Source organism: Equus przewalskii, chromosome 12, assembly GCF_037783145.1.
Source record: "Equus przewalskii isolate Varuska chromosome 12, EquPr2, whole genome shotgun sequence".
Taxonomy (NCBI): Eukaryota; Metazoa; Chordata; class Mammalia; order Perissodactyla; family Equidae; genus Equus; species Equus przewalskii.
The window spans coordinates 33,804,234-33,828,400 of record NC_091842.1 but is presented as its reverse complement, the minus strand read 5'-3'; the positions used below and the strand labels follow the sequence as shown (position 1 = coordinate 33,828,400).

Below are 24,167 nucleotides of genomic sequence, written 5' to 3'. Positions count from 1 at the left end.
AAAGCTCTCAGCACAGTGCCTAGCACACAGCAAACGTCAGGTAAAAGGCATCTATTATCATCATTATCATATTCGTCATCATCACCATCATCGGCTAATCCACTGCAATGAGAACAGCAGGGAACAGAGATCTTGCAATTCAGAGTCTCCAGATGTCCTTTAACCTGCCCACACACAGCCCTGCTTTAAGAAAACCCCAGGGACCGGCCCCATGGCCGAGTGGTTAAGTTAGCACACTCCACTTCGGTGGCCCAGAGTTTCACTGGTCTGAAACCTGGGCGTGGACCTAGCACTGCTCGTCAGGCCATGCTGAGGACCTACAACTACGTACTGGGGGACCTTCGGGAGGAGGAGGAAAAGAAAAAAAAATAAGATTGGCAACAGATGTTAGCTCAGGGCCAATCTTTAAAAAAAAAAAGAGAGAGAGAAAAGAAAACCCCAAATACGAAGCCCTGAGCTAGTACCTCTGGGGAGCCGTTAGTCCCCACCGATGGCGGCTCTCTCTTTCCAGCTGGGGTCGCTGCAAGAGGGACCTTAAACAGCGGACCCCTCCTGGGCATGGAAATCGAGTCTCTGCCAGCCGGCCTGGCTGCCCCGTTTTTGGGGAGGCCTCAGTTTGGGAAGAGAACCCTCCAGACCCCCTGGCCAGTTGGGCAGCTGTGGCTGAGGCCCCTGAAGGCCTGCTCACCTTATAGTGCTGTGGGGGAGTCAACCTTGTCAGGCAGATGAGGCGGCTCCCCAGGAGCTGGCACTGCCGGAAACCGCAAAGGGTCCTCTCATCCCTTCCATATTTACCATGATCCAGAAAGCGCCCCCGGGCGTGGGCCCAGGACGCTGCCAGAAAACGCCTTTCCTTCCTTCCTTCTCTCTTCCCTCCCTCTCTTCCCCCTTTCATTTGACAAATATTTACTGTACACCTACTATGTGCCAAGCACAATGCTACATGCGAGAGAATTTTTAAAAAGGGACCAAAACAGACGCCACTCTCGGCCTGCACCCAGAGCCCTCGTTACTGGACTGCCAACTGGGAAAGCACGCCTCAGTTCTGCAGGAGGTTCTGTGATGTGGCCCCGACAGGGCCGGGCGTGGAGAAGGCACCTACCTCACAGCTGTTGTGACGAGCAAATGAGGGCATACAGCAAGCACTCAGTAAACGTTAGCCATTGTCATACCACTACACCAGGCTCTGCGTTCAGCACTTCACACGCCAGGCAGCCTGGCTCCAGAAGCCTCTCTTAAACCACTTCCAGCGCTGGTGGGCGTCAGTTGGCTCTCCCTGCCGAGCCTGAATTCCCCCTCCTTCTCGTTACAGCCCTTTTGTTTTGGGATTGGTTTGGCGGAGCTGCCCATCGAGGTGCCCCAGCATGCCCTGGCCGAGTGGCAGTGGCCATGTGGCCCTCATTAAGCCAATCGCTTGCTCGCTCTTGCTGAAATCTGAATCTCGGGCAAAATGGGGCAAGATTGGAAAGACAGTGGTGCTCTGACAACATATCTGATCAGCTCCCACTCCCTGGCTCGTTCAAGCTGCCAGAACCTTCCCCTTGAGTCTGTGGCTCTCACAGCCTTCCTGCGAATTCCATCGTGTCTTAAGTTGCCAGAACTGGATACTGTGGCTTGTGACACAGGATCCCCATTCATCCACAGCGCCTCACACTGGCTGGCACACGATGCCTCTTTAAGGTTCCTTGGCAGCAGGAGACTCAGAAACCCTCGCTCCCCTCAGGCCCCACCAGGCATGGGGAGCGGGAGCCCAGTGCTTACGTGCCATCGACCTTCTCCACACCGTGGAAGAAGCTGATGCAGTCTGACGTGTTCCTCAGATTGAAGCACTTCTCATCGATAAACTGGGCCGTGCTTTTGTCCTCGAGGTCCCTCTCCAGGGCGTGCTGAGAATCTCGGTTATCCCTGGGGTAGGGGAGAAAGATTTGTCCCTGGATGGTGCACTTACCCAGAGTCCGTCACCCCAGGTCACACGGCAGGTGGGTGTAGAGCCACTGCTGAAAGTCAAGTCTTTGACTTCCAAGAGGGTGCTCTGTCCACCCCCAGTGGCTTCTCAGCCCTCCTCCCACTGTGATGCCCCCACCACTACCCAGGGCCTCCCCTGCCCCTATCCATGCAGACCTGTTGTCATTTAGAACGCGGGCAGGCAAACATTACTGTAAAAGGTCAAGTAGTAAATATCTGAGGTTTGTGGGTCATATGGTCTCTGTTGCAACTACTCAGCTATGCAAGAAAGCAGTCATAGATAATACGTGAATGAATGGGTGTGGCTTTGTCCCAATAAAACTTTATTTACACAAACAGGTGGTGGGCCAGTCCTGGCCCTCCCGCTGCAGTTTGCCAACCTGATTAAGAAGATATGAACTCACCCTCTGGACAAAATCAGTTCACAAATCATCGTGTCTGACCCTATGCCAGGCACAGAGTGGAAAAGACCTGGATAAGACCCAGTCACTACCCTCAGGTGGCTCACAGAGTTGCGTAAGTAAATACAGGAAAATTAAACACCGTACAGAATGGTAACAGCAACACAGAGGAGCAAGGCATTAATTCAGGGAGAGGGGGTGGTCAGGGAAGGCTTCCGAGGAGGCGTCGGAGCTGGATTTTCCTAACAAAAGCAGTAGACACTAGGGACAAAGTTGGGTGGGCGAATGAGAATTCCCAGCTGAGGACACTACACGCACAAGAGCAGAGAAGCTTGAGACTCCTAGGTGTTCAGGGACTGGCGACCTGCTCCTTAAGGATCATGGAGTCTGGGACTGGGCAGAGCCAAGGACTGGGCGGGGTCAGAGATTGGGCCCTTTGACCTGCACGTAGCTTGTCAACACTGCCCGGGATGCTATTCCATCCTGGGAGCTTCTGTCACAACCCTGCCACTCAGTTCTCACTGCCACAGTAGAGCTGAGGGGCTGCTGTGTGTGTGTGTGGAGGGGTGACTGCTATTTCTGGGGTACATCAAGCCAAGGCACCAAGCCCCCAGAGCCTATCTGCAAGCTGCCTGAGCCCTGAGCATCCTTACCGGGGCTGCCCACATGCCCCGCACTGCAGCAAGGGGCAGCCCCGGTAAGGTTTCCAGCCCGCCTCTTGCTGTCTCCGTCTGAGTGAGGGAGGAGGAGAAACCAGCCAAGCAGCGTGCCTTGCAAGCGTTAAAGGCAAGTGTCTAGCTCAAGGGCCAGGGAGGAAGGCGGCCTCTGGGGCAGCTGGGTGCCCAAGGCTTCACTGTGGGCCCCAAGCCCTTAAAACTCCAGCCTCCCTTTAATCCCAGTGGGAGCCTCCTGGCTCGTGAGGACACCAGTTACACAATCTTCCAAGAACAAGAAGCTGATTCCTTTGGAAGACTCTTGGTTCAAGGCATCCACCAGCCCCCCTGGAGAGGCCCCGGCCCGGCTTCTCACCTTGATGCCTAATGCCACCCACTCTCAGCCGATCCTGAAGTTCAGAACTGGCACAGGGAAGCCACGGGCTGAGCGGGGCCTCAGAGAGGCCCACTGCTTTTGCAAAGCCCTCACTGCAAACAAGAAGGACCAGTGATGTGCTGGCTCATGGAAATCAATGGCGCACATCTCAGGGTCCTCACTGGGGGAGACTGAAGTCAGCCCCAGAGGCAGCATTTACACCCCTGAAACTGGCAAATGCTACTACTCAGGAATTTTTTTTCTTTCCCGGAGAACTGGTTGTTAAACATTTAGCAGCACACCACTGAGCAAAAGAACCACTAAGAGACAGGGGGGTCCACCTGGCTTGCCCCCAGCAACCCCAGAGATCCAAAACAAAGTCCAAGAAGAGGGAGAGAGAACGGCTCTTACCGCATCTGGATATCAATTCTTTGAGCTAGTTTTCTCATCTGATCTTGGCAACATTTGAGCAAATCTACTTCCTGCAATGAAAAACATCAGAGAGAGCGGTCTCGCTTAGAAACTCACAGCATCCTGTCTGCCTGGCCAGTGCCCCCACCCCTCGCCTCTCACTGCCTCCCTGGACCTCGTGAGCTGAAGGGTCAGGGTGGGGTCCATTTCCTGCCTCAACCCGCACAATCACAGGGTCGGCCTGCCGTGGTCGACTGTCGAGGCTCCACACTCTTTCTCCTACTTTCCTTTCTTTTTATATACTTCCAGATTAAAAGAAAATTGAGCACCTACTGTGTGCCAAGTGCTCGCCTACAGATCATTTTATCATTAAATTAATGCATACAAGTTGGTACAACGGGTGACATACAGTCGGTGTTCAATAAATGCTGGCTTTAATTATTGTTATTTATTGGTATTATTACGAGGACGCCCATTTTGGAGATGAAAAGACTGAGGGTCACTGACCTCATTTCTCCCTGTTCCTAAACTGCACCTGAGGCCCCCACCCATGCTTTCGGAGCCCTAACTTTGCGTGGGGAGACTCATGTGGCCTCTGCTCCTGACGGGCAGCTCAGAAACCTCTCTGACCAGCTGGCCCTCCCTCCCTGCTCAGGGGGCTGGGCAGACCCAGTGGCACCTTACCCGGATAAGGTTTTTCTCCACGTTGTCATGGACCAAATCAATCCCTATCCTCTTCTCGCGATGGTACAGGCACTCGAGGGCCACCTGTAGGGAGCAGCGGGAAGCGTGTGTCCTTCCTGCAGCTGGATGCAGACCCTCAGCGGATGGGACGCACACCCACCATCGCCATGACCTGTTTCACGCCCAGAAACCTGGATGCTTCACGTGGTCTCATCACCACGCATCTGGGTGGGCGCTGTGGGGCCATGACTGCAGATGGGCGCAACACTGGTGCGTCTCTCACAGGTCTGCTGTACAGGTTAAGTCTGCTTGACAGGTGGAGAGCGCTCAGAATACTGTCAATAAATCTCGCTTGTGAATATACGTGAAAACCCTTTGGAAAGTGGCCAGGGCCAAGTGAGACCCAGGCAACCCTGCCGCATGGCCATGGACCTTATAACTGTCATGGAGACACGAGCAGAGTGGAACAGAAGACAGGAGAAGCCGCGACTCCGGGGAACAGGAGACTGAGGAAGAACGGTGATTGGGCCCCCAGCCTGTGACGTCACAAAGAGCAGCGGGGGTGCGAAGGAAGCAGGGGAGGGTGATGTCTTGGTGTCGGGATGCAAAGGCATCTGGGAACTCAGAAAGGAGGGGGATTCATTCGCTCCACAAAAATTTCCTGAGCCCCTTGTCTGTGTCCTTCTCGATCAAAGTTCTGGGGATACTGCAATGAACTCGATGGTCCCTGCTCTAATGGAGTTCTAACAGAGGGGCCAGAACACACACAATTAAACACATAAAGAAACTCGATCATTTCTGACGGTGATAAGGGCTGTCACGAAAATTGTCAGGGCGATGTGGGGGGCTGAGGAGGACTTCTCTAAGGAGGTGACAGAGTGAGACTTGAATCACTAGAAGCAGCAGAGATGAATGGGAATAATGCACCAGGAAGAGGGAACAGCAGGTGCAAAGGTCCTGAGGTAGGAGAAAGAGAAGACGGGAAGCCATTGGGACTGGAGTAGAGAAAGGAAGGCTGGAGCAGCGGGCAGAGGCTGGGCTGTGTGGAGGCTAGAGGCTATGACAAGGAATTTAGATGTTGACTACCGTGCATTAGGAAGCCACAAGGAGGTCTTAGCAGCAGAGTGTGGTGGTCTGGTTTAATATTTAAAATCACCCCTCTGGCTGCTATCTGGAAAATGGGTTGGAGGGGAAAAGTGGCGAGGCCAGGAAGGAGGCAGTCACACTGTCCAGTGAGAGGCCGCCTGCACTGAGGCCGTAATACTGGAGATGGAGAGAAGTCGATAAAGCCGAGATGCCTCTGGTCCCCGTGCCACCACGTGGCTGTCAGAGGTGGCCACGTGTGCTGGGGCAGAATTGGGTTTTCCAGCCAGGCTGGGAGAGCGAGAAGAGAGTGGGAGAGGAGAGCAAGAGATCTGGGATGCTGCTTTGGGTGCCTGAGCAGGGGAGAAATCTGGGGGTACAGGGAAACAGGAGGACACCCCCAGTGGTTGGAACCTGTGCCATGTCTCTGGGGGGATCTGGAGGCAGGACCTCTGCTACAGAAGTCCCCACCCCTGACACGCAGTGGAAACAGCCGCTCCAAGCAGGAGGCTCTGAGTCCCTACACGCTCCAGGGAGCAGCAGAACCTCATCCTGTGTGGCCAAGATGAGCTCCCACAGCACGAGACAGCACCGCTGGCTCCTCACCCAGTGTCCACGCCGGGACCGCGTGAAAACACTTACCCAGACTCCCCGGCAGCCAGGGAGCCCGTGCAAGTTCTGGCAAATGGGCTAAAAATGGACTCCCATGCTGGGCCTTCTGGAAAGCTGATACTCCCTGATAAACAGGGATGACACAACTGGCTCATTTGCTTTTGTCCTACCCGCATCTTCCTGCCCCAAACGAGAATACCAAAATGCTCCTTGCAAGCTGGACAAAAGCCATATGCTAAGGATGGGCAAACCAAAGAGAGGAGCCAGGGTCCCTTCTGGCATCCAGCGGAGGCTGCAGCAGCCTGATCAGTTTCCCTCTGGAATTCTCACCACGATAGAAAAATGGGTTCCTATTTGACCAAGTTGCTATAGCCGAGTGTCTGTTACATGCAGCTCAAGGCAAGCCAGCTGATCTGGGATCTGCCTGGAGACTGGAGACCAAGAAGCATCGAGAACGTCCACAGCCAGGCATTTATTCATTTATTCAACAAATACTTATCGAGTGCCTACTGTGTACCAACATTGTGTGAGGCTGGGGAGCCACTCAAAACACTGGTCTAGACAACAGGCAACCAGAACAGGCATACGGGGACATCACAAAGACTAACAGTCTTAAACACATTGGTGACAGAGCAGACAAAAATCCCTCCCTCACTGGGCCTGTATTTCCAGCAGGGAGAAAAACAATAAAGACAGAAATGCATAAATTACAGAGTATGTTAGCAGGTGCTAAGGGCTATGGAGAAAAATAAAGCAGTTACTGTGTTTCCTCTTAAGACCATCACACACACACACACGCATGCACACACACATGCAGGCACAGGCACGCACAGGCATGCATGTAATGTCTTGATGAAATCTCTGCAATTCTGACACAACTGTAGAATTCTCCCAAGGAGAAAAGGAAATTCGATCCAGTCCGAGGAGCCCTGATTTGACTGGGAGAATCCTGAATTGACTAAGATTCCATTTTTTACCTTAAAAACTGATCATAGATGATGACACAGCTTAAACGGACCTGCAAGGCTCCTGTCACCTTGATCTTCACTCAAGAGCAGTGGGGCGCGTGGGGCTGCGTCGCAGCGGCCTCCTTGCCCCCTCCCGGCCCGCCACTCACCTGCAGGGGACAGTTCACCTCCTCGGCCGCGCACTCCAACCGCCTCTTGACCTTCTCCATGCCGTGGTTCTCGTTCAGCAGCCTCTCCAGCTCATAGCTCAGCTCAGACTTCCAGAAGTTGATATCCGAGAGCCTCTGGCCCAGGTTCCGGCAGGTCCCCTCCTGCATCTGGCGTGTCAGCTGGTCCTTGTCCTGCATGAGCCGCATGGAGTCGCCCATCAGCCGGCCAGCCCACAGCCGTGAGGCCTCGGCCCCGCCGATCTGCAGCTGGTTGGTCTGGTCCCAGTCACAGGGGCTGTAGCGACAGAAGAGCGTGGAGTGGAGCACGGGCAGGATGGTGGGTGGCCTCAGGGGGCTTCTGCACGTGGTTCCCTCGTCTGGGCAGGTCTGGACATCAGACACCTTGCAGAGGAGGCTGGGTCTCCACGAGTTGAGGTAGCGATACCCAGGCAGGTAATAGGGCTGGTAACATTCCTGGACCACAGGAGCCTGCACAGCCGGAGGCAGCACACCAAAGCCAGAGGCTTTCCTGGGGCCACAATAACTGGCGGTCTGAGTGGTTCCAAGGAACTGCATCCTCCCCCTTCAGCCCCACTCGGGCAAAACTCTGCCCCAGGGGCCAGGGCGCCCAGGAAGGGGAAGAAGCTTCTCTCAGGGACAGGCAGGACCTCTGTGACTCGGCACTGTTGTCACAAAGCCTGGGGGAGCGGGGCTTTCCTGGGCCCTTCCTCACTTTCTGGCCAGCTGGCGCCTTATTGTCCCCAGCCGAGTGAACATGCGTTTCTCCGTCCACAGAGCTGGAGGTGCAGGCAACGGCATTTATCCATTTCACCGTAAGAATCGAACCTGCCCTTCCAGAACTAACCCCGCCTGTGGGAGAAAATTTAATGCGGTCCACTCCAGTCAGCTCCATCAGCTCAGGACCAACGCAGTCAAGGTTAGGTGCTTTTCTTCTCTCTTTGTCCCCAAGATGGCACCAAAGCAGTACATCCACAGCGTGGAATACTACTCAGCAGTGAAAACGGATGAACTGGACACACGGAACTGCACGAATGAATCTTGAATGTATTGCGAAGGGGAAGCAGCTAGACTCAAAGGCCACATCCTGTATGATCCCATTTAGAGGACATTCTGGAAAAGGCAGATCCGTAAAGAAGACAGAGCTGGGGGGAAGGCTGACCTCAAAGGAGCACGAGGAAGTCCGGGCACGGGGATAGCATGGTTCTCTGCCTTGACTGTGCTGGGGCTTACATGATTCCAGGTATTCATCAAAACCCATAAGGTGTCCACTAAAAGGGGTGAACTTACTGTATGTAAATTATACTTCAATAGACCCGACCTCAATAAAGGGGGGGTTGTGACCTCCAGGAGGTGGAGACCATGTCTCTGGCTCACCTGTAAGTCCAGCCCCCAGCATGCCATTGAATGAATGGATGAGACTTATTATTCCAGAAAAAGTATTCAACCCTCTATTCTATACCAATATTTTTATCCCTTCAAGAAACGCTCCCCCATCCTTGGCTGGTGGGAGTGGCAAGAAAATCTCCAGGTACAGAACAAGAGCAGTGCTTGACTTGTGGGGCCCTTCCCCCCTTTTGAAATGGGAAAGAGAAGAATACAGCCCAGAAATGGTCCCCGTGAGCGGAATGTGATGGTCAGTGGGAATTTTCTCTCCAGTTGCCTAAAACCAGGACTGAAAAACAGAGTGGGTATGAGCAGACTAAGGCAGAGAGAAATAACATCAATTCAGCACCTTCTGTATACCCGATGCTTTACCCGATGAAATAACATCAATTCAGCACCTTCTGTATACCCGATGCTTTACCTGATGCTTTATGGGTTAAGCAAATCCATAAAGAAAGCAGTGCCACTCCCATCTTGTAGGGGGTGGTAAGAAAACCAGGTGGGCTCTGGACCCCCTTTGTACCCACAAGGCTTACCTTGCACGATCTGTTAAGATGCGACATCGCACACAGGAAGAGCCTGTATATCAAGGGCAGTCAAGAAATGGACCAGAAAGATTCAGGGTATTTTTTGAGCACTAAATGTTCATGGTAAATTAATAACATGAGCAGTATCTAAGGGTATAAAGTAAAATTTAGATTTTTCTCATCACTCCTAGCTACTTCTCAAATACAACTACTATTATCAATTTTTTTTATTTTTCCAAAGATATTCTATGCATAGAAGCATATACAAATCTATATCCTTTTTTATGCAAATGGTAAATACCATATGCACCATTTTCCAGATAACTCTTGGTGATCATTTGATTTTGGTATACACACATCTCTCTTCCTTTTCGTAGCCGCGTAGTACTCCCTTATGTGGAGGTGCTATTTGTTACTGACCATTCTCTATGACTGCGTGTTTCAGCTGTTTCCTGTCTTTTGCTGTCACAAACATGGCTGCCATCAATGTCCTCCCACGTGCATTTCTTTAAGCCAGGTGTGGAGGCACAATCTTCACACAGTGGAATTCTCCCTCTCAGCACACGGTTTCATGAGTTCTGACAAAGGTGCACAGGCGCACCACCACTACCACCATCAAGACCATAACACCTCCGTCACCCAGGAAGTTCCTCTGTGCCCTACCCTCTGCCTCTGAGCCCGGCAACCACCAGTGGGCCCTGTCCCCACAGAACACCATATAAACGGGATCATGGAGCGCACAGTCCTCTGAGCCCAGCCTCTCTCCCTCAGCACAACGCCAAGTGCAATCAACATCCTTCCACATACATTTCTGGGCATGTCTGAGCATAACTTCCACAGGAAGTTACAGGCAGGGCACGTACATTTTTTACTTGGATATATACTGTCTTGAAGGTTTCCCCTCCTGTGGGCCTCTGGGTACCTACTTTATTACCATATATTTTTTGTGTGCACGTATCCTGTCCCAGAGCTTCTCCTATCCTGTGGGTCTCCGGGGAGAGCAGCCAGGGTTTCCTTGAACCCTGGCGATGGCTTCCGATCAGACACGAGGGACATGAGGCAGGCGTGGCGGCTCCTGACCGTTTGCCTTGGCACAAACGCCAAGGCCCCCCACGTGGCACCAGTCACATGGCTACTATGGAAAGGGGTGGGGCCTTAGGAGACGGGCCTTAGGAGATGGGCAGAAAAAGTCCCTTTGGTGACTTTTTCGGAGTCCCGGCGTGGACAGCTCGCTGCAGGCCAGAAGCGTCTGGGGCCTGGCTCACCCGGTCTCCAGGTGGCTTGCTGGAATGGTTGGGGGGGATGGGTGAGGACACACCCCACTGAGAGTCGGCCATCCACAGAGTGAAACTGTCACCAGAGAAACTCACTCATCGCCCACTCAGCCATCCGGGGCTCCAGCTTGATTTTCCTAAGCAAATGGGGCTCCTGGAAGAAAAGGATTGATCTCAAATTCTGATACTCAGCTTTGCACATACTATATATATATATAGAGAGAGAGAGACATATATATTACATATACATACCTACATGTATATATGTACATATATGTGTGTGTATATATATGTACACATGACTCGTGCATTTTTTCTGCTGTAAAAAGAGGGGAGAATCCACGTTGGGGGTGAGACGTTGGGGAGAGGCTAGATACAAACAGTCCGTTTTCTCAGACTTGTTAAGTATCTGGCCTTAACCTTCCCCTTCAGTCTGTTTACGCAAATGCCAATCACGGGCTCAGGGACTGCGGGCTGAGGAGCCCCTGGGCCAGGATGTGTGCACAGAGGGACCTGTCCTGGCAGAGGCGGCCTTTCCCTCCAGTGGCATCCCAGCGCCACCCCTTCTCCCGGCCTGGAAACTGACAGTCATTGTGCCTCCCTCGGACTGGAGATGTGAGAATCAAATAAGGGCAGAGCAAGGCACTTAGCAGAGTTGGCGCTCAACCATTGTTATTGGTATTGTTATTATTACACCACACTTGGCCACATCATTTCATTGATTCTTTTGATAAAGCTGGGAGGCGGGCATGATTCGCTCCCTCATTTGACAATTTGCGGGCAAACTAAGGCTCAGAGAGGTGAATTTGTTTGCCCAACGGCACACAGCAAGTCTCCGGAAATGGCTAGGGTAATGCCCTCCCTGTTTCCCCTGGGAAAAGAGAGCCAGATAAAAATCCTAGACGGACTTGCGATGGGGCAGGCAGGGGGCTCAGAGAACATCTCAGGAAAGTCGGGTTTCTGTTGTCTCCCCAACATTTTAGTATAAATATTCTTTTAAAAGCAGCGGCTTTCAAACACGTTCTCTGACGTGGGAGGTTGTGTTTAAATGAACTCTTGCAGAGAAGCAGGGCATGTGACACGAAGGGCGGTGAGGGGCTCTGGTTGGAGGGAGCAGGGGGGATCTTCCCCTGCAGCTACGGCTCCACAGAGCACAGAGGGAAGGCCCCGATTCAGTCCACGGCCCTCAGCACTTCACAAATGAAGGACCCAGCCAGGAAGTGGGGAAGCCAGACGCCATGTCCAGGTTGTCTGAAATCACACGGGTCATCTAGAGAAACAGCATGCTTCTCGCGAGAATCAAAGGCATTTTGTCAAATGTGGAGTCACGTTCTGGGCTGAGTGTGGGTCTGCTTGTTTCCATGTCACAAACCACCACAAAATTAGCGATTTAACGCAAATCTGTTCTCTTACAGCCCAGGAGGTCAGAAATCCAAAATGAGTCTCAAGGGGTTCAAATCAAGGTGTGTGCGGGCAGAGCTGGCTCCTTCTGGAGGTTCCAAGGCAGAGTCCCTCTCCCTGCTCTTTCCAGCTTCCAGAGGCTGCCCACATCCTGCGGCTGGAGGCCCCTCCTCCATCTTCAAAGCCAGCAGCGTCCGCAGCATCTTCTCTCCCCTCTGGAATTCCTGCCTGCCTTTTACTAGAACTCTTCTGCTCACATGAGACCCACCCAGATAAGCCAGGATAATGTCCCAGCTGGAGACCCCTAACTTAATCATACCCGCAAAGTCTCCTTTGCCACACAGGGCAACATAGTCACAGGCTCCGGGCCTTAGGACATGGCCATCTTGGGGGTGATTACTCTGTCCATCGCAGTGAACAATATAGAAGAATTCTGGGTGCCTGAAAGTCAGGCAAAAGTACTGTGCTGTGGACTGTCCAAAATGCGAAGAGACTCAGGCTGAGGGGTGAATGAGAGCATTTCCTAAGCCACTTTCCAAAGGTCTCCTTTATCGAGGATGCATTTAACTTCTAAAAAACAACACTCCGTCTCACCCACACCTAAGTTCCCATCTAGTCCTCGCGATCTGTGCTTCTCACAGTTAACAGGCCCACAAATGACCTGGGGATCCTGCTAAATGCAGATTCTGCTTGAGTAGGGCTGAGCAGGGCTGGAGATGCTGCAACACTTACAAGCTCCCACGTGAGGCTGGTCCAAGGACCACACTTGGAGGAGCGAGGCCCTGAAACAAGTTATATGAGGGCAAGGACCTTCACTGTATCCTTGGTACTTAGAATATCTGGAACATAGTAGATGCACAATTTGGGTTTGTTGAATGAATGACAAAATGGGTGGATGAAAAGATGATGGATGGATGGATGGATGGATGAAATGCCAGAACTTCAGATGCCATTAAATGAGAAAGAAAAATTGAAAACAGCCATGGCTCAACCAAAACTCACCAAAAAGGAACAGTAAAACTTGACGATTCAGTCCAAAAGACCCAAAGAATCAGCTTATAAAAATGTAGGAAGTAAAAATACTGAAAGTAAGGCCCTTGGAGCATGACTGTTAGGGAAGTCCTCAGCAGTGGCTAACCAAGGGAGGGGCAGTGGGGTTTTTCAAGGTTCATCCATATTGTAGTGGCTATCAGTATTTTATTCCTTTTTATGGCTGAATAATATTCCACTGCATGGACAGACCACTTGAGTTTATCTATTCATTTGTCGATGGATATGTGGGCTATTTCCACTTTATGGCTATTATGAAGAATGCTGCTATGAACACTCCTATATAAGTTTGAGAGTAGACTTACGTTTTCAATTCTCTTGAATATGCACCTAGGAGTGGAATTGCCAGGTCCTTGGTAATTCTGTTTAGGTTACTGTTGAATTTTAATCAAAAGTTTGTAAGTTTCACATCAGCACATTTTTATTACTTATTCTTTAATAAATAGTGTATTACAGGTAGATTCAGAGAAGCAATTCAGAGAACACCCAGCTACGCGGTCAGCCCGCACACACGCAGGCTCCACTCACGCGCGGGAAGATGAAGAAACTAGAACACAGGCTACTTCTGCTCTGTCCCTCTAAGCGACCACTTCGAGTTTTCACTTGTGTCCAGAATGCAGAACAGTGAAGCAGAGCGTGACCTGCAAGGCATAATAAAATTGTTTTGAAAATGGATATCTTAGTTCATACAGGAAATCTTCCCCTGAACTCACTATCTCTAAAATTGAAATGGAATCTTTGTGTTTGTCAATTGTACCAAAACTGAAAAACTAGCCAGGAGCATAATCATTACTGGAATATTGCTGTAGACAGGAGGAGAGCGTCAAATACACTAGGTGCCCCACTGCTTGGAGATCCCTCATCCACAGCTACGAGATTGTTTTCAATCTCCTTTAAACCACGCTCTTGGAAAACTCACTCTCTTTCTGATATCTCTGTGGCAGGTGGCGTAGGACGGGCTGAGGAGACGGGAGAGGGGAGACCTGAGTGGCCCCCCGTCCCAGCTCAGCCTCCCAGACTTTGGAGACTCCGGGCCCAGCACAGCACTGACGATTTCACTGCGGTCTCTGCCTGGCCCCTGCTGTATTGAGACAGCTGTCCGACCTCCGTGGGCTGTAAGGGGCTGGCTCCACGCCTGCGAATTTGATGCGAAACCTGTCCGTCCGCAGAAGGAAGGCATGGAGGCTGTCGCAGGTGACGGCCGGGGCAGCGTGTCCGACAGAACTTTCCACAGCATCCAATCAGCTCCCCGAGTCAGCAAGCATTCCTCGGGTGCCCCCTGTGGGCAGGCAGGAATCTCGTCACCTCTGCCTTCCTCGCAGCCAAAATTGGTGACTGCAGGTGCCTCCGAGGAGTGCTTAGAAACCAGCAAAACAGGGACGCACACAGGAAAGAGAGAGGAAATCCAGAAAGAAGCTGCTTTCAATTCGGCATCCATGTGAGTTTGTGTCATTCAAAAATAAAAACGGTATTTTACAATAAAACTTAGTTTTTTTCACTTTGAATTTCAGAAGGTCTCTTTTTGGTGCTTCGCGCACTGCCTCTGGCTGGTGTCCAACGACCCAGCAGTCTTTCTGGAAATGCCCCCCCACAGATACTCACGCACATGCGTGTTACACGCGTGCACATGTGTGTCCCCTGCTGCCTTGACGGTGAAACTGACCACGTGTCCCTCAGGACAGGAGGCGAGATACAACACGCAGCACCCCTTCCGTGGAACGCTCTGCAACGCAAAAGCAGCCAGACCTGTGTTTGCTGATAAGAGACTTCCAAGATGTAAGTGAAGAAAGCAAGGCAGAGAACCGTTTATACGGTACGATCCCACTTAAGGAGATACATATGTAGTTGTATACAAACGAACACTTCAGGAGAGATGCACAAGGACCCGTGCCAGCCAGAGCGGTCACCTCTGGGCGGGGGCAGGAGTAGACGGCGAGGGGCACAGAGAGAGACTCACTTTTTGATTAAGCCTTCCATACTGATTATATATATATATATGTATAATTTTATTTTAAAGTTTTAAAATTTCCAAAACTGTGTGAATAATATATATAGTATATAATACATACAGTATTATATGTAGTATATACCTTATACTACATATAATAACATATATAATATAATTTATATATTATATAATATATAACTATTACATAAGATTTGTTATATATTGTAGAGGGACAGTCCCATGGTGGAGTAGCTAAGTTCATGTGCTCTGCTTTGGTGGCCTGGGGTTCGCCAGTTCGGATCCTGGACACGGATCTACACACTGCTCATCAGGCCATGCTGTGGCGGCATCCCACATAGAAGAACTAGAAGGATTTACAAGTAGAATATACAACTATGCACTGGGGCTTTGGGGAGGAAAAAAAAAAAAGAGGAAGATTGGCAACAGATGTTAGCTCAGGGCCAATCTTCCTCAGCAAAAAGCATACTTAAAAAAAAAAGATTTGTATATATTGTTACTATTACTCTATCATATTTAAATATAAATTATATTAGATATTACTCTTATGTAAGGGTATACTGAAGGTAGTATATACGTAACATATCTAACATATATTACATATGTATCTAACCTAATAGGACTTCCACTTCTGGCCAAGATTGCGTAACAGGGATTGGCTATACCCTCCCATGTGAAACAACTCAAAAACATTCAAAATACATAAAACAATGACTTTTGGGACACTGGACGTCAGGCCCTGAAGGACAGTGGTCCCTGAGGGACGGAAAATCAATGAGGCGAGCCCCTCAGTGCCCCAGCCCACCGCCTGGAGAAGGGTTGCAGACCCTGGCCCGGGGAGGGGAAGCTCCTGAGAGGAGGCGTCAGAGCCAGGACAGACGGATGCCGACGTGGCTAGCGTCTGAACGACAGCTCCCCAGAGGACAGCGCTACCCACAGAGAGCTCCGGAGACGTGCAGAGGGCTCCCTGGTTCTTCAGCTGAGCACTTGCACTCACACGTGAGGAAAGAACCCCAGGCAGGGGACAGAACCACCCAAAAGGACTGGAGGGAGCAAGGCCCAGAGCTCCCACAAGGCTGGGGACAGTTCCAATGCCACCAACCACAGCAGAAACTTTCATAGTTTTTTAAATGGGCTTAAGATTTGAACAGGAACTTTGGCGAAGATACGCTGATGGCAAGTGAGCACATGAAAGGTGTTCAACCTAAGTATTCACTAGGGAAATGCAGATTAAAACCACAGTAAGACCCCACTCTGTGCCTATGAGAATGTGGAACCTTACCCACTGCTGGTGAGAATAGGGGCAACTGAGGTCTCTGAGGCCGCAGGGGGCGATCCACCACCGCCCGGGAAAGGAGCCTGGCAGTTTCCTCCCGCTCCAGTTTCCCTCCACTCCACTCCGAGAACTGAAGGTGCGTGTCATCACCAAGACTCGTACAACAACGCTCAGGACAGCTTTATGTGTAACAGCCGAAGAACTGGAAGCATCCAAATGTCCACCCACAGGTGAGTGGATAAACAAGCTGTGGGGTGAGCACGGAACACCACCAGCAACCTGAAGAAATGAACTTCATACACTCAACAACGTGGATGAATCCAGAACAAATACAGAGTGAAAGAAGCCAGATGAAAAAGGGCACATACATTCCATTTATATAAAATTCTAGAAAATTTCGATTCATCCATAGAGACAGGAAACAGATCAGGGATTGCCTGAGAACGGGGACAGGGGACGGTTTACCAAGAGACAGGAGGAAGCCTTGGGGATAGATCTCTGTGCTCACTGTCTTGATTGTGGCGATGGCTTCACAGATGAATACGAAAGTCAAAATGTATCACCCGCACACTTGAAACATATGCCGCTTACTGCCCATCAGTTACACCTCAATAAAGCTGTTTAAGAAATAAATTAATAATTGCTAACACCTATAAAAGGTTTAAACGTGTCAAGCACTTGTTTAAAACTGTTTCACTCATGTTAACTCATTTAATCCTCCCAACAGTAACCCTTTGAGGTAGTTAATATTATTATCGCCATTTTACAGAGGAAGAAACTGAGGCACGAAGGAAACACCCTAAATCTGGTGATTTGAAAACAGACACCCCTGTTCAAGAATCCATGTTCTTAACCAACACACGAGTCGACTTCTGTATACATAAGGATCTGAACCCCATTTTTTTAATATAATATATATAGATAAATTTTTTTAATTAAGGTTATAAAAGTTAACATCCTTGTGAAATTACAGTTGTACATCATTATTAGTCATGTTGTAGGTACACCACTTCACCCCTAGTGCCCTCCCCCCACCCCCCTTTCCCCTGGAACCACTTTTTAAAGAATTATTTGACTGAGGTCATATTGGCTTACGACATTGTGTAAATTTCAGGTGTATGTCACTGTATTTCAGTTTCTGTATAGTCTGCACCGTGTTCACCACCAACAGTCCAGTTTTTATCCATCACCATACGGGTGCCCTTTTGCCCTCCCCCAACTCCCTTCTCCTCTGGTCACCACTAGTCTTGAACCTTATTTTTTGACTCTATTATATGTTAGGTGCCTGCTGCGTATGTAGCCCTTTGTTAGATATTTTTGCTGGATCCAAGGGAAAAACGAAGAAAATTCTCTACTCCAAAACTTGAATTTTTTTTCCCAGTTCCCGACCACTTTGATCATAGATAGGGGAGGAGCGCCACTTATTGGCGAAACTCGGAACTGCAGGCACCTCCTGTGCATTTCACACGGTCGTGTTCTCACAACCTGCACGTGTTTAAAATGCGCCCGTTCTGTTAGATCTAGAGTTGTAACCAGTTTGATCCAGGTGCTAGTTTCATCCACTGACCTGCCACGTGATTTGGGGCAACTTTCCCTGTCTCGGCCTCCGTCCCCCATCTGTAAATAAGCGTGTAGGATCTGGTCTCTGCAACCCTCACCTACAACCCTAAGTTTACTGAAACACAAGCGTGTATTGGATCTTTGCTCTCTGCATGTTCTGTGCCTGGTGCTTTGTATGAATTAATTATTCTACCCCCACAGCAACCTCACAGGGCAAACGCTTTTAGTATCCCCATTTTACAGATGAGCAAACTGAGGCTGGAGGTATGAAGGGACTGACTCGCCTACTGATACTCCGTTCCTAGGGGGTGAGGCCGGGATGTGAACACATGTCATCGGACTTCAGAGCACGAGCTGTAAACCCATTTAATCCACCCTCATTCAGCTCACCCATCCCCAGCATGGAAGTCTGTGTGTCATCACTAGAAACCCCGAAGGTTTTAAAACACGCTGGGATACTGCGACTTATGGTAATAAGAAACACGTATTTGGTCTTCATCCCCATTTCTGGCACAGAGCTCCTAAAACCCTTGGAATTTCCGAAGTGATGAGAGCCATGAAGGCGTCTCTTGTTAACGAGGTGACTTTTGGACCACATCTAAGAATGGAGGCTGGTTGCCAGGGGAACCAACCCCCTACCCTGACCCAACTGGAAGGGGAAGACGGCCAATGATTTAAACGATGACTGTATGGAAGGCGCCATAAAACCCCAAAAGGACAGGGTTTGGAGAGCCTCTGGGCTGGTGACCACGTGGAGACGCGGGGAGAGGGGGCTGCCTGGAGGGGGCATAGAAGCTCTGCGCCCCTTCCCATAACCTCGCCAAAGTATGGCTTCCATCTGGCTGTTCCTGAATTATATCCTTTTATAGTAAACTTGTAATCTAGTAAGAAAATGCTTCTGAGTTCTGTGAGCTGCTCTAGCAAATTAATTGAACCAAAAGGGGGAGGATGTCCTGGGACCCTCTGATTTATAGCCAGTCGGTCAGACATACAGGGAACAACCCGGACTGGCGACTGGCATCTGACGTCCAAGGAGACGGCCATGAGAACCCCAACCTACGGCCAGTCAGAAGCACGAGTGACAACCCGGGTTTGTGACTGGCATCTGAAGTGGAGAGGGAGGCGTCTTGTAGACTGAGCCCGTAACTTGCAGAATCCGGTGCTCTCTCCGGGTAAATAGTCAGAATTGAGCTGAATTGTAGGACCCCCAGTTGGTGTCCAGAGCATTGTTGGTATGGGGGAACTCCCTCCCCACATGAGAACTTGGGTTCAGAACCTCTTCATACGCCCAGGCCCCATGCCCAAGATTCTGATTTAATCGGTGTGGGGGAAGAGAACCCAGGAATAAAATTCCCCAGGTGAGAACCCACTAGAGGAGGTATATACACAGGTGTCCCAACAGTCTTAGTGCAGACTGAAGCGCTAATTCTTTCATAAGTATACACAAACTTTACAAAAGATTAACCAAAAATTTTTTTTTTTTTTGGTGAGGAAGACTGTCGCTGAGCTAACATCTGCAGCAATCTTCCTCTATTTTGTATGTGAGACGCCTCCACAGCATGGCTTGATGAGCGGTGTGTGGGTCCAGGCACAGGATCTGAACCTGCAAACCCTGGGCCGCCAAAGCAGAGCGCACAAACTTAACCACTACACCAGTGGGCCAGCCCATAAGAGACTTTGTTTTTAGAGCAGTTTTCAGTATACAGAAAAAGCTATCAGAAAGTTCAGAGTTCGCACAAAGGCCCTCCACATCCCCTGCCCAGTTTCCCTGGTTATTAACATCTTGCATTGGCAAGGCACATTGCTATAATTGGTGAACCAAGAGTGATCCCTTATTAACTGAAGTCCATAGTCTACAGTAGGGTTCACTCTTGGTGGTAAACCTTCTACGAGATTTGACAAATGCATGTTGTCATGTGTCCACCGTGACAGCATCATACAGAGGAGCTTCGCTGCCGAGAAGTCCCCTGTGCTCCCTGGGCCCCTCCCCAAACCCTGGCAAACACTGATCCTTTTACCGTCTCTCTCACTTTACAAACATATTTTTTAAATCATTTTAAAATTTAGCTATTCAAATCTTGGGCACTTACTAAGTTTTCTACACTTAAAACAACAAATTAATTTTGTTTTAGTCATCATTGCCATCTTCAATCAGACGGACTGAAATAAAAACTTAAAATCTATTGTTTTAAACTCACAGAACTAAATAAATGCAAAGGAAATGTAAATAAACTTCCAAACGTGGATTTTTTCAGTTTTTAGCATTCAGATTTCCCAAGTTACTAAAACAGAAACCTGCGCTTAGACTTTGGGGCCACTCTGTATCCAGGAAAGGAGAATGTGGTCGGCTCCGCAGGCCGGAACGGCTTCCGTGAGAAGATGCTGCTGACAGCTGATATGTCACAGAGGACTGGGTCATGGCTGGACAGGCAAAGGCCAGGGGAGAGGACATTCCTGGCAAAAGGAACTGTGTGAGCAGCAGAGTAATGGACTGGAGTGCCCAGGGAAATGCCAACTGTTCAGTGGGTAGAGCTCAGCATTGACATTGGTGTACAGGAAGAAAGGAGAGTGGAAGGGTAAAATGGTCACAGAGGCCACTGAAAACCACGTGAAGATTGGGTGTTAGCCTTTGGGCCATAGGGAGCCATTGAAGGTTTATGAGTAGCAGAGTGATGCAGTCTGATACGTGTGGGGAAAGGACAGTAAGACCTGTGGCAGAGAAACACATGAGGAACTACAGGAGGGGGTCCCGTGCCCACTGCTATCTGGGTCTCCTCTACTCCCAGACACATAAAGCTGCATTCTCTACACCTTTTTTGGGTGTGGCCACGTGACTAATTCTCACCAATGGAAAGGGGGCAAATAGGTGTCATTTCTGAGCAGAAGCATTTAAGAAGCCCTGTAACAGCCAGATCTTAAGTTAGCATGAGGGAAGCCATCTCAGGGCAAAGCAGCAATATTGTAACTGTGACCCTCACTCACTGGTCTCTGTGAATACATTCTAGCCTGCACGTGGCCTCGATGATTAAGCACTTCTCGTTTTTACAAAATACATGAGCTGCTGGTTCTATGACTCTGGCTTACGTACATCTCCCAGCTGCGACAAGACAACTTTGTTCTCTGAGTTCCCCAAGAACATGAGGACCTCCAGAAAGAAAAGTTCTGCCTTGGTACCCATCTCGAATGGCAGAAGAAAGAGATAATGTGGTGCCTTGAAGTTCATCACCGTGGATAGTCGACATCCCTAACCCGCCTCCTTCCATGCCCATTTTCCCTATATAACTGCCTCAAGATTCTGTATGATTTTAAGATGGCTCTTCAGGACACTAGTCTGCCATCTTCCAATGATGCTAGCTAACCGTATAAATTTTCCTTTCTCAACCACTGGCTTGTGTGCAATTCTCTGGCACCCGATTGCGGCGAGCAGAACGAGCCCCTTTTTGCTCGGTTACAGCAGAGTACAATTCACCTTTGAAACCTTTTGTTCAGAGGGTGGCAACACAAGATGGCGGAGCTGCTGTTGTCTGCATCCCTGAGGAACCACAATGAGCAGGGGCCTCTGTCAATGAAGCTGTATATGGAGCAGGAGCAAAAAATTAACTTCGTTGCCTTGAGCTTCTGCAGTCTGGGGGATGTTTGTTCTGGCAGCACAGCCTAGCCCAGCTGACACAGAAATTATTGCAGGCCTAGAAGGATGAGGGCCTGAGCCAAGGCAGCAGGGATGATGGAAATTACAGAGTGCCAGTTGTCTCTTGCTGTCCCACACTCAGTGGCACAAAACAATAAATGTCTATTTAGCTCACGAGTCTGTGGGTCGGCCGAGTGGTTCTTCCAGACTTGGCTGGACTCACTCACGCATGTATGGTCCCTGTGGGTCTGGGCAGGTGGCTCTGCAGCTCTTGGCTGGACTCTCCCATATGTCTCAGGGTAACTGGTTTGGGATGGCCTTGGCTGGGACCACCGGGGTGACCCAGCTCAGCTCCGTACGTCTTACCTTCAGAGGCCAGAGATGTTCTGACAGCCACGGCACAGGAGCGGGAGAGGGAAGTGAACAAGACAAGCACTCTTACAAGGCTTACTTAGGTCCCATTGCTAACATGTCATTAGCAAAATACGTCACACGCCTGAGCCCAGAGTCAAAGGGTAGCGCAGAATGCCTGCCCACAATGGGAGGGCACTGCAAAGTTAGGGAGCAGAGGGCACAGATCAAGCGAGAGGTGAAGAATTGGGGTTCTTTGTGAAACCAGGCCACCACCCCCCCAGAAGTGAAGCCACAGGACTTGATGCCTGGTTGGACAGAGAGGGAGACATCATGGATGTCTTCAACAATGGCACGACACTTACCCCCATGTCTATGCACGCCTGCCACTCTATCCATCAAGACATCTGGTGATACCCGTTTCCCCACCCCTTGAACCTGGGCTGCCCTTGTGACTTGTTTTGACCAACAGAATGTGAGAAAGTGACCCTGTGCCAGTTCCCAGCTTTGTCCGGCTCAGGTTAGACCACTGAACGATAAGAGACCATGTGGGGTGGGGGGAAAGGCCATGTGGAGGGATACTGAGGCAGACATGAGAATAAGAACCTTGGACCCTCTAGTCAACTCCCTCCTGAATGAAGCCGCATGAGTGAGTCCAGATAAGGCCAGAAGAATCATGAGAAATAAACCATTGTTGTTTTAACCACTATACATTGGGGTGATTTGTTACACAGCAAGTGATAACTGATACAGGGGAGATGAGAGAACTAAGCAAGGCTGATGCTCAGATTTATGACTTGAGTTCTTAGGCCAGTGGTGGTGCCACTCTCTGAGATTAGAGCTCCAGAAGCAGGAACTGGTTGGAGAAAAGCTGTGGACCTAAGTTCGTTCCACTTGCGGGACATCCATGCAGTAAACCCAAGAGGCATCGATTAGGATACACGTGTCTGATCTTAGCGAGAAACAGGGGCTGGAGCTGGAGTCTGGGAAATGTTTCATGTCGGATAGTGGAGATAGTGGGTGATACCATGGACATTAAGCTGCTCCCCTAACTGGTCCCTGTGGCAAGTTCAACCAGAAGTGGGCCACGAACAGAGTCTCGAGGCGACTCATCTTAAGAAGCCGTTCTCAAACTTTAGTGGCTGTAACTACTATCCTGTGGGAGTGTAAACGTGCAGAGTCCCCAGCCCAGCCCCCGAGCTGCTGATTCAGGAGGTCAGCGATGGGCCTGGGAATCCACTTTGCAAGCTAGTTCCTGCCCTTCTGCTCCCACGACAACAGATGGAAAACTCCATCCCAGGTGAGAGAGGAATTTGGCTGGGGAGCGTAGGAGAGAGACCTGGAGCAAAGTCAAGAGGTTTGATTTTATTTTATTTTCGGGTGTGGAACACGATCATTTTTATAGCCTGTGGGGAGAGTGAGTAGCGAGGGAAAGACGGGAAAACAAGAGACATTTTCTCCCTGCCAGTGAGCAAGGACTGGCTGAGTGGGAGGGCCCCCGGGTAATGAGGACAAAAGAGAGATGTGAAGTGGCAACGCTGCTGGAAACAGCTGGGAGGACCATGCAGGAAACGTTTTGGGGGACATCAGCAAGGAAGATCTGAGTGCAGTGGGCCAGCCTCAGGCCTCTGCAGCATGGCTAGGGCAAAAGAAGCCTGCGGTCAGAAGAGTTCAGGGGAGCCTGCTGGCTGTGAGACCCTGAGCAAGTCACTTAATCTCTCTGAGCTTCACTTTCCTCAGTAGAAGAATAATTTGCATCATGCCTCCCAATGTAGGATATAGTGGTTAAGGGCCCAGGCCCAAGAGCCGACTTCCCAGCTCCACCGCTTACTGGCTCTAAGACCTTGGGCAAGGCACTCTCTGTGACCCTGTCTTCTCACCTGCAAAATGGAGATAACAGCAGTCCCCACCTTACAAGGGAATTCCTCTCTGACCTCCCGGCCTTGCTCATGCTGTTTATTCAGTTTCAAACACTATGTGCCACCCATCCCCCACCCTGTCCCAGTCTGGGTGACTCCCGAAGGGCTTTCAGGAATTCTTCCCTGACCCCTGCCACCCTGGTCCTCTTGTCAGAGCACTTATCACACTGTAATTACATCTTCATTATCTGGTGTCCCAACCAGGCTGGGCTCCACGTCCCTCGGCATCACTGGCACCTAGCACAGAGTTGCCTGGCATCCCATGTTACAGATGACAGTGTGGGCTCTGGGGCCAGTCAGAATGGGTTCACCACTCTGGCTGCCTCACTATTAGCTGTGTGACCTTAGGAAAGTAGTTTAACCATTTTGAACATCAGTTTTCTCATCCAAAAACGGAGATAGTAGGACCTCAAGGAAAGGACTATTGAAGGGCATCAATTAGGTAATTCACATAAAGCACTAGATAATAGCTGGCCAATAGTAAGCAGTCAACAAATGCTAGCTATAAC

The 24,167-nt window shown here is 50.1% G+C and overlaps 1 protein-coding gene across 6 annotated transcripts in view; it reads right to left on the bottom strand.

Moving 5' to 3' along the window:
• The window catches only part of TEKT5 (tektin 5), a 53,823-nt gene that overhangs the window by 28,075 nt on the left and 1,581 nt on the right, over positions 1 to 24,167 (bottom strand). Inside the window, exons 2-7 of one of the 6 annotated variants that reach the window (XM_070566771.1) lie at positions 13,487 to 13,599; positions 13,264 to 13,332; positions 7,303 to 10,661; positions 4,491 to 4,574; positions 3,807 to 3,877; positions 1,762 to 1,905 (exon numbers count right to left, since the gene is read on the bottom strand). In XM_070566771.1, the coding sequence (XP_070422872.1) occupies positions 1,762 to 1,905; positions 3,807 to 3,877; positions 4,491 to 4,574; positions 7,303 to 7,878 (875 nt within the window). In that variant the 5' untranslated portion in view covers positions 7,879 to 10,661; positions 13,264 to 13,332; positions 13,487 to 13,599. Of the gene's footprint in view, positions 1 to 1,761; positions 1,906 to 3,806; positions 3,878 to 4,490; positions 4,575 to 7,302; positions 10,662 to 10,759; positions 13,333 to 13,486; positions 13,600 to 24,167 lie in introns of those variants that run through there. The other 5 variants (XM_070566770.1, XM_070566773.1, XM_070566775.1 and 2 more) reach the window with 5 other exon arrangements.